The sequence below is a fragment of the Motacilla alba genome, chromosome 1A, assembly GCF_015832195.1.
Source record: "Motacilla alba alba isolate MOTALB_02 chromosome 1A, Motacilla_alba_V1.0_pri, whole genome shotgun sequence".
NCBI classification, from domain to species: domain Eukaryota; kingdom Metazoa; phylum Chordata; class Aves; order Passeriformes; family Motacillidae; genus Motacilla; species Motacilla alba.
Window position 1 is genome coordinate 12,391,741 of NC_052031.1, and position 9,407 is coordinate 12,401,147.

The 9,407-nt window shown below is 36.8% G+C and overlaps 1 protein-coding gene across 1 annotated transcript in view; it reads right to left on the reverse strand.

The window, feature by feature from the left end:
* CCDC146 (coiled-coil domain containing 146) overlaps positions 1-9,407 on the reverse strand; it is a 63,261-nt gene that overhangs the window by 33,948 nt on the left and 19,906 nt on the right. The window contains exon 4 of the mRNA XM_038153089.1: positions 681-763. Within this exon, the coding sequence (XP_038009017.1) occupies positions 681-763 (83 nt within the window). The remainder of the gene's footprint in view (positions 1-680; positions 764-9,407) is intronic.

Below are 9,407 nucleotides of genomic sequence, written 5' to 3' on the forward strand. Positions count from 1 at the left end.
AACTTTGCTTCTCAGAAAGTTACTGTCTATCTCAGTAATCTGAAATAAAGTCAAATGATATTTCACGGAGTTAGAACCATATCCCAATTCCCCATTACATTAAGACAAAACCAGAAGACTCAGCTATCCTCAAGAAAAACTGTTATTTCACTACTTTGAGAATTACTTTAGATTACTTTGCACTTGTTGCCAGGTGGCACAGCAAATCCCAGCATCATTCAAATGAGCAGGTATAACCTGAATTAGTTTTAGAATACCTAAATTAGGCTTTAGCTTCAATGACAGAATTGCCATGAAGTTTTTAATTTGGACTGTCAGTGAAAGTGGGATAAAATATTGTAAGTATGGTGGATATTATGGTATACATTACAAGAATGTAACGGGAATATCATGATGCTGATTTTTCTGATAATTACAGTTATGCTGTCTGTTGCAATCTGTACATCCATTCCCAATATTATTATGTTTGTATTAGAAACAAAGATGTATTTCAAACAAGTATTTAAGTATCCCAAATTAACTTGAAAGTTCCTATTAAATAATAATGGTTTTCAACCTTGTGTTCTGGCTTCCTGTTTATGAACTAAAACTCTAAGAAAGAATTAGGCTTCAGCATGAGCAGAAAGTACTTTAAAAACATAATGCTTTGGCTACTGAAAGTCCAAAAAGGAATATTATACCTTATCACAGCCTCATGCAGCAGGGTGTACTGTTCCTTCAGCTCAGCTACTCTGGTGTCTGTGATTTTTCCAGCAGAAAATAGCTATGGAAGGCAAACAGACAGTTATGAAATCTCCTAAGCACTAATACTTTCATTCTGCTGTAACTTTTTATAACTGTAATTGGCAGCTTTTCAGTTTATACAGACTTTGGTAACATAACAAATTAAATACACCACCAAATCAAATAAACAGGCAAAAATTGCTTATTTTCATAAAAGTTCAATAAATATAAGAGCATGAAGAATGTTTCTATCACAACTACAGTGCTACCTGCACTGCAACCTTTCTTCTCTGACTTTCTGTCAGTATTAATATTTCATGGTGATTCTGTCTTGACTTTGAACTCAGGCTCTAAGTAACCTCTTTTCATTGCTTATGGGTATAAACCCATTGGCCCACACAGGCAAAACTGAGGCTTAAAATTGTCTCTGCAGGCAACAGGGTAGTAAAAAAATATAGGAGCTAGGCTAAAACTGGATTATCCCCAGGCAGCAGAACACATTACCTTACATGCCTGTGCAGATCTTCAGCAAACACCAATACCAAAACAGTTTAATTAAATACCTCCAGAGATAGTGACTCAAACTCTTCCTTGAGCAGTCTGTTCCAACACTTGACCACACTTTCAGTGAAGAAATAATAATATCCCAATATTCCTAATATCCAATCTAAACCACCCCTGGTGCAACTTGAGGCCATTTCCTTCCGCTCTATCACTTGTTACCTGGGAGAAGGCACTGATCTCATGGCTACACCTCCTTTCAGGTAGCTGTAGAGAACAGTAAGTTCTGCTCTGAGCTCCCTTTTCTCCAGGCTGAAAACCCCTAGCTCCCTCAGCCGCTCCTCATCAGACTTGTGCTCCAGACCCTTCCCCAGCTCTGTTGCCCTTCTCTGGACTCACTCCAGCATCTCAGTGTCCCTCTTGTAGTGAGGGGCTCAAAGCTGAGCATGGCACTTGAGATGTGGCCTCACCAGTGCAGCAGGACAATCATTGTCCTGGTCCTGCTGGCCACACTATTTCTGGGTCATATTGCTCTAGAAAACCTTTCTTCCCCTCCTTTGGTCACAAGTAAGGAGAACCAGTTTAAATCCAATTAAAAACTGTAAGCTAATCCACCTCTATAAAAGTCCATGGCTAGCCTTGTGGGGCAGCAAGTCAAACCTGCAACTTCTACGGGACCCTGCCAAGAAATGTGATTATGCAGATCTCCTGAAATAAGAAGTGAAATTACTACAGCACCAAGAAAATACCAGCAGTTATAATTAAACCTTCAGAATAGTCAGAGGAAACCATTTAGAACCAATTCTATGGCCAAGAAGCAGAATATACGTCAATATGTCAAAGGAAGTATATATTTTCTTGATAACTGTTTAAGTTTTTTTGAAGATCTGTTTCAAAAATATTTCATGGTAACAAAGACAATCTTTGCTCCCTGAGACCCCAAGAATAGAAGGTCTGCCTTTCATTTGTTTGCATGAGATTAAAGATAAGCAGCTCTCAAATATTTACTTTGGCATTCTGTATGATCAAAGATACTGTTCACTTAAGTTCAAAATACTATCTAGGTCTTCTGTGAGAAAGAAAATATTTCTCTTTCTCAACCCATTTATTTCTTAGCCTCCTACATAAATATAGTTTTCCTGTTTGTGTGGTACCTCACTGGTGTGCTTTCTGCACACTTCTCTGATCTGTACCTGTGAATTACAGGTTGTTTTACTGCTAGGTTCTCACTGCAGATCTACACCATGTTTGACAATGCTTCCACAGAAATAAACTTGCTTGTCCTGGGGGCTGTGTCTTCTTCTTTATGTCCATAAACTTCTTAGAGATTTCACACCTAATTTCTCAGTTCAGTTCAGAGCTAAGAGCTCTATTTCAAGGGTTGGTCCTATGCAGTGTGAGGACTTGTAGCATTGAGGACTACACAGGACAGGCTGCATGGACGGCATACCAGTGTGTCAAAGGCAGTGAGACTTTGTGGAAAGTTTCATCACCAGATAGTTCCCATTACCACAGTGTTACTGGAAGAGGCATCAAAGAGACAGCACTGGGCTACCCTGTCCCAGGATTTGTTATTAAAATCTGGTATACTGTTTTCTCCAAGGTTCTTGGAAGAGCAGAAGGGAAAGAGGCAACTTTTTGAGGGGAAGAAATAGTTTGTGGAAGAAGGGAGCAAACGTGATCCTACTCTAGAACAATTGAATTAATTGTGACGATAAAATCAGACAAGAGATAATGCCCTGATAAAGATACATAATTCTTTCAAGGTGGCCTGTCCCACATTAATGCTAAAATAACCGACAGTATTTAGGCACTCACAGTTAATTTTTTTGCTCAGAAGCTCTCACATTGCTGGGGAAGATGAAATTTAGGTCTCCTCATTGTAACTATTTACATTGCTACACTGAAAAGTAAAAGAGCGAGTGGGAAGATGGAGAAGTGAGGAAAAAAAAGGGCATCTAAATGACAACTGAAGATGATTTTTTTTCAGTCCTGTGTTAACCATAATGCCCTTGTAAGAACTGAGGTAATTTTAATTTACTGGTGATCTCAGATCTGGAGTCTGGAATATAGTCGGATAAATATTCTTGACTTGTTGAGTCTTCCCATCCCATTCCATGTCAGTTTTACTTAACTGTATATTGCTTTTCTCAGATTTTCTTTCTCATTTTATAATCTACTGGGAAACCATACATTTTCAAACACACTCAACATTGATAGATCATCTGGATAAACCAGAATAAATTTTCCTTATCTAAATGCAGAATTACTGGAAAGTTGGATGAAGATTTGTCTTTTAACAAATGGTTGCCAGGCAACTTTCTGCTTTCCATTTCCCCATACTCCCATAAATGCAATTACACGGAATTATGTGTCTTATTACTGGATTTACTTGAATCTTTGTCATTTAATGCAAAATTTCTGTTATGTTTATTTTACCATATTAAGTTACCCTTAAATTGTCCTTGTAATTTTCGAACTTTGTTACAATTTTTTTATATTGCTACACAATTTGCAGTCTGGCTTTTCTACCAGAAAAACAAAACAAAATATAACAAAGCAAAACCAAACCCAAAACCAAGTTCCAAAGCAATGTTTTTTTCCTTCAACCAGTGAAAAGTCCCAAAGTGCTGGACAATTCTGTCCTATTACAAAAAATGTGGAGGAAAATGTTGTGGAACAGGTGAAATAGGAGGACATATCCCTAATATTTTTCTAGCAGGAAAAGGTAGGTATTCTGTCTCTGAGCAGGACTCATTTAAATATAGGAGTCCTGAGAAAAACAGAATATACTTATGCTCCAATAGCTGTTCTGTACACCTGAAAAACTTTTATCTCTACAAGTTCATATTCACTTGCTACCAACAGTTCCCCACTAGACCTGTCTTCAAAATCTCCTGATGAAAATTCCAAGAAAAAGTGAGCACTATGCAAGGTTATACACTATCCAAGGGACCTCTTTTATATCCTTCCAGCTTGACTTCAGGCACATGAGCCCCTGGATCTTAGACCACAGTAGTTTCTCCAAGCTTGGAAGGTGGATAGAGAGGTTTGTAAGAAAGAGAATGTGTCAGATTAGGAATGGGAATTAAAACCACACAAGGGAGAGGACCCGCCTGATAAATGAGGTGTTCATGTGGGCAAAACTAGTGAAATCTGGCCCTGACTTGATCAACACCTCCTCACTCTGCGTTAAGTGCAGTGGGCATTCTCCATTTTATCAGCTTATATTCAACTCTTTCTGACAGACAGCTCAAAACAATGCAGCAAGGAACTCATCTGAAATTCCAAAACAAGTTTTCTCTAACTGAAATGTGATATAAATAAGAACTCTAGGCACATTTCCCATTTCAAATTTCAAGGCTCTTAAAGTTCTTTTGGGACTCTCCAGAAATGAATAAAATTCAGCCAAATATTAAACATAAATAGATGATGGAATCTGAATATTGGTCTAACTCTTCACAGTTTTTTTTGATAAAAAAGCATACAAAACAAGCACAGAAGATAACTAAAGTCACCACCAAGAATTTACCACTTAACATCAATTACTTACAATCATTATTAAAGTGAAGCACTTGAGGCTTCTTAGGAAACACTCAATTTCAGCAGTGCCTAGGATCTCTGCATTTTGGAGAAATGATGTAGCAAACACGTGTTTCTAATTATGTTTGCAGTTACAGAAAAACAACTGAAATGTATTCTAAGCTCAAATGGAATAATAATGCTTTCCCTTTCTTCATGCTAAGTTGTAGGTTTTTTAACTGTAACAAGACATTGTGACTACACTTAGTGTAATTTTAACACAGAATTTCCAACATTTTATATTCATTTGCTATTTCAAATATCTGAAATGTTTCATCAAACAACTCTTTTGCCTCCTAATAGAAGACTAGAGAAAAATATCAAGGGATTAAATTATTTTATAGTTTGTATATGCTAAGGATTTCAGTATGGTATTAGCCCCTTGGCATATGGCTCTTCTGCCCAGTCTGTTTCATCAGGTTTGGAATTTTCCTTCTGTGCTGTTTATTTAAAGAGCTTTTCTTACCTCTTTCCTATCATATTTAAAGGTTAAACATTAAGCAAAGAGAAAGAGTAAGTTCTCCTCTTTGAACAGAGTGCCCTGCCTCCTCTGTCAAAACCCTCATGAAGCCACACAGTTTGGACACAGCACACAGCTCGGTGTGTCTTATTTGGAGGAGAAGGCAATGCCACCTTCTCAGGGGTTGTTTCAACATCGTAGCAGGGCAACAGGTACAAGCACACTGAACCCACGCTATGACTCTGGCATTTCTGTCCATATTGCTGGATACCAGTCTCCACAGAATCCCAGGGCTAGGGATATCTGCAGGTGTTTGGCTTGCCTGTGCCTGGTACATCCAAATTATCTGGGCAAAATCTTGGACCCATGACAATGCACTAAAGGAACGGAATATTCCTCCTCAAGTTCAGCCCACTGCTCAGAGCAAGTTCAAAACTTCTCACTAATTCTGAAGATCATGTCCTGGCTATTTCAAGATGAAGTATCCAAAAATGAAGGAAAACCAAATAAAAAGTTCTGTTTGGAACCTCTCTGGCAATCATAAAAAAAGCCAGCCACAACACAAGGACTTATAATCTTTACAGTTTTTATTCAGTCATCATGCATTTTTCAATTCATCTCAAATATTCATACACATATGGAAGACTAACACAAAATTATAATTTCTCTACTCAACAACATTTCAGTCTTCAGCACATATTTCAAAGTATTTTAAAACAAGAAGATAAAAATCACTAATTTAAGACTGTAAACACTTAGTTTGCAATAAATTGTAGTTATTGGTATGCAATTCTGCATTCCATTTTGGAGATTGGGAAACATTGAAAGCACACACAGAAATAGCTATACTGCAGATATTTAGAGAATGATACGCCTTGCTTAAGTCATTATTCTAGAGAAAGGTTACAATGAAAGAAAGTAAAGAAAAATGCACTGTAAATAGACACTGTAAGTGGAATTTAAAAATAAGATGCCATCCCTCTCACCTGGAACTTCATACACTTATTACAGGAAGCAGACTTCAGAATAAATATGGGAAGTCCATAGGAAAAGCCTATTTATTAGCTTTTCAAGTAGAAAAATATTTGTCACTGAATATCCTAAACATTTAATTTAGGTGACAACAACACTTGAAGCCATGCATAGGTTATTGTCTGCACAAATGTAGTCAGGTGGAAGTAATGGCATACACATAAATCATAAATACACATGTACAGTCCACTGTACTGCCTTACACTTAAGTTCTACAATTTTACTTTTTTAATTACTGATGGATGAACCAGGCATCCCTTAATGAAAAATAAACTGCTGCAGAGCCTCCTAAAACTAACAAATAATGACTGGGAAAAATAATATCCCAAATTCTTTCCCAAGGCTTAGTTCATAACCGTAGTTTTGTTGCCCAGTTCATGGGAAAAAGCAATCCCTACATGGAAAATAAAAATATCAGCCACAATCAAGATGGTACAGTGGGTGAGACTATGCTGCTGGCCAACTGGGGCATGCATGGCCCAGAAAAGAGGGCATAGGAGACTGATAAGACAGGCATTTCAGGAAAGGACATAGCTTTCCTGCTGTCATCAAATTTCCTTTGGCTACAAAGCTTGAAATCAGGATAGTAAGTAACCAGCACAGTCTTACACTTGCTACTTTTATTGGAACAGGTTTGCAGGAATCAGAAAGGATTTTTTTCTGAAAATACATAGGAGGGAGAGGCCTTTGTATTTCATATATCATCACTCTGAAAGTGCATTTGGATTTATTCTCTTCATATATTGAACTAACTACAGCATCTTCCATGGCTACAGAAAAAGGAAATAGTCAGCAGTAAATTAGATTTTGAGCTGCAGATCAGATGTCATGGGGGAAATAGAATTAATAAGAACATAATTTTGTGGCTCTCCTTCCGTACAAATATGGTCCTCACCTTAACAGAAGGAATGATTTTCTTTGATCACATGAATTTTTAAACATATATTATATTTACAGTTGCTGATATAAATATCGTATCCACTGCTTACATGCTCTGCCAGTGGTGCCTTTCTGCCTGCTGCCAGAATTTATAAATAAAGCAATGAACAATTTAAGCAAGTAGGAAAGCCATGCAGCCACTAGTTCTATGCAATCTATGTCTGAATAAGAATATTAATAACATCAAATGGAACAGGATTGCCTTTCTTTTGTGTTCTAATGTGTTCTCACAGACACATGAGGAGGCTGAATAGGTAGTCCCACAATCCAATGGACAACATAAAGACTGCTTGCATGAAGAATTACTACCGAGTAAAAAAAGAAAACAATTTCATTAACCAGAAAGAATTCTAAATCAGAATTTGTTTCTAGTATGGAATTTTGGTATATATTCCACATTGTGGAAAAACCTGAAAATTAATCTAATTACTTGTCATTCTCTTTCTCAGTCAAAATGTATCACAGAATCACTGAAGTCTACAAAAAAATCAGAAATATCACTGCAGCAGTTGAATCTAACACATTCCATCTCTGCCACCAAAATGGTTCATATGAATGAGTCCCAATGTACTTCAGGTTTGTACATAGCAATAATTTGAACTGCTTAGACAAACCTGGATATTTTGCAGCAATTCTTCTGCAGGAGATGTTGATTCCCAGAACAAAGCCAGAAATCAAACAGATGACAAGCTGTTGTGTTTCAAATTGCCATAGTCGCTAGTTAAATTGACATCTGCCTACAGTCATAACTTTGTTGTTTTCTGCTTGACCTACATTCCATTATCTGCCAGAAAAAGAAAAAACCTTACTCTAAAAATTCATGGGAAATGATTCATGCTGGTTTTGATAAATGTTGGATAAACAATCTCAGACAAATCTAACAAAATTAAGTTTCTCACTTCTTTAACCTTGTAATCACTGGGAAGTTCTGTGAACAGAATTAAAATCTTCTATAGAATTTCAGAGTACCTTGAGCTGTCAGTTATTTTCTTTATCTTTAGGAAGATGTCTGTATGATAAAGATATCTCTCCAGTCCACAGGAAAAAAAAAATAGACTCCTAAAAAGTAGACTAAAAGAGATTAAAAGCTAAAAGAAAATTAGCTTTAAGTAAAAAGCAAAGACCTTAGCAGAAAAGATTCTGTTACAGTCATCAGCTGTTATTCAGTTAGATCCTTTCACAGTTGAAAAAGATTGACTTTTGGGGTTTCTGATTGCTTAAGTTAAAGTTTTTAGTACTATGCAGAACATCTAGATCTAGAGAGACCGCATCTGGGAAGAAATTTTGTTTATAAACAAACAGCAGGTCTTAGTTAAAATTTGGTCCAATATTTCTGCTATTAGTTAAACTGCATCAGCTTAAGACTACTCAGTGTCCTTTCTTTTTGCTGAAAAACTCAGATTTGAAACTTTGCTTCACTTATTCCAAGAAGGATAGGAGTCATGAAACATGAAAAAGGCTGTGTCATACTATTTTGGGTTCGTGAAGAAATAAAAGAGATGTGACAGATTGTTAGGAATGGACACTCCCTGACAGAGCAGGAAGAAAGGCCAGTACTGAATTACAAGAGTGCTCCAGGTAGGAGAAGCATACAGACTGGAGGAGAAAGGGATCTTCTGGACTCCAGGCAGACTGGTGACAGCTTAGGAGCAGAACATCAGACCAAGAATGAAATCACGAGGATAACAGAACAACTCAAGATTACTGAAGTATCATCCAAAGGAGGAAGTAAATATCCCAAAAGGAAGATATATATGGGACTAAGGAATGGATGTCTCAGAACAGAGATGTCTAAAGATCTCAGATTCTTCATCTTACTGTCTCAACTTTCTTTTTACATTCATTATGGGCAAAAATTTCTGCCCTTGTAGATGTTACAAAGTTCTAAAGATAGTTTAGGCTTTCAATGTAGCACAGCAATCATAAATCACAACAATATTTGTTATACATTTAAATATTTCAAGGCAAATCATAGAATGTGGTCTATCAAGGATAATTATTATTCATTTTGCAGATACAGAACAGTTTTTTCCAGTTCAAAGTCACAAAGCAGACAACAGAGTTAATTGTAAACTGAACAAACAAGAGTGTGGGGGGAATGTGGCTTCCCAAATAACAAGGATTTAAGAATTCTATTCTATTTCTAAAGCCCCTCCAAAGAGGCTGGTAT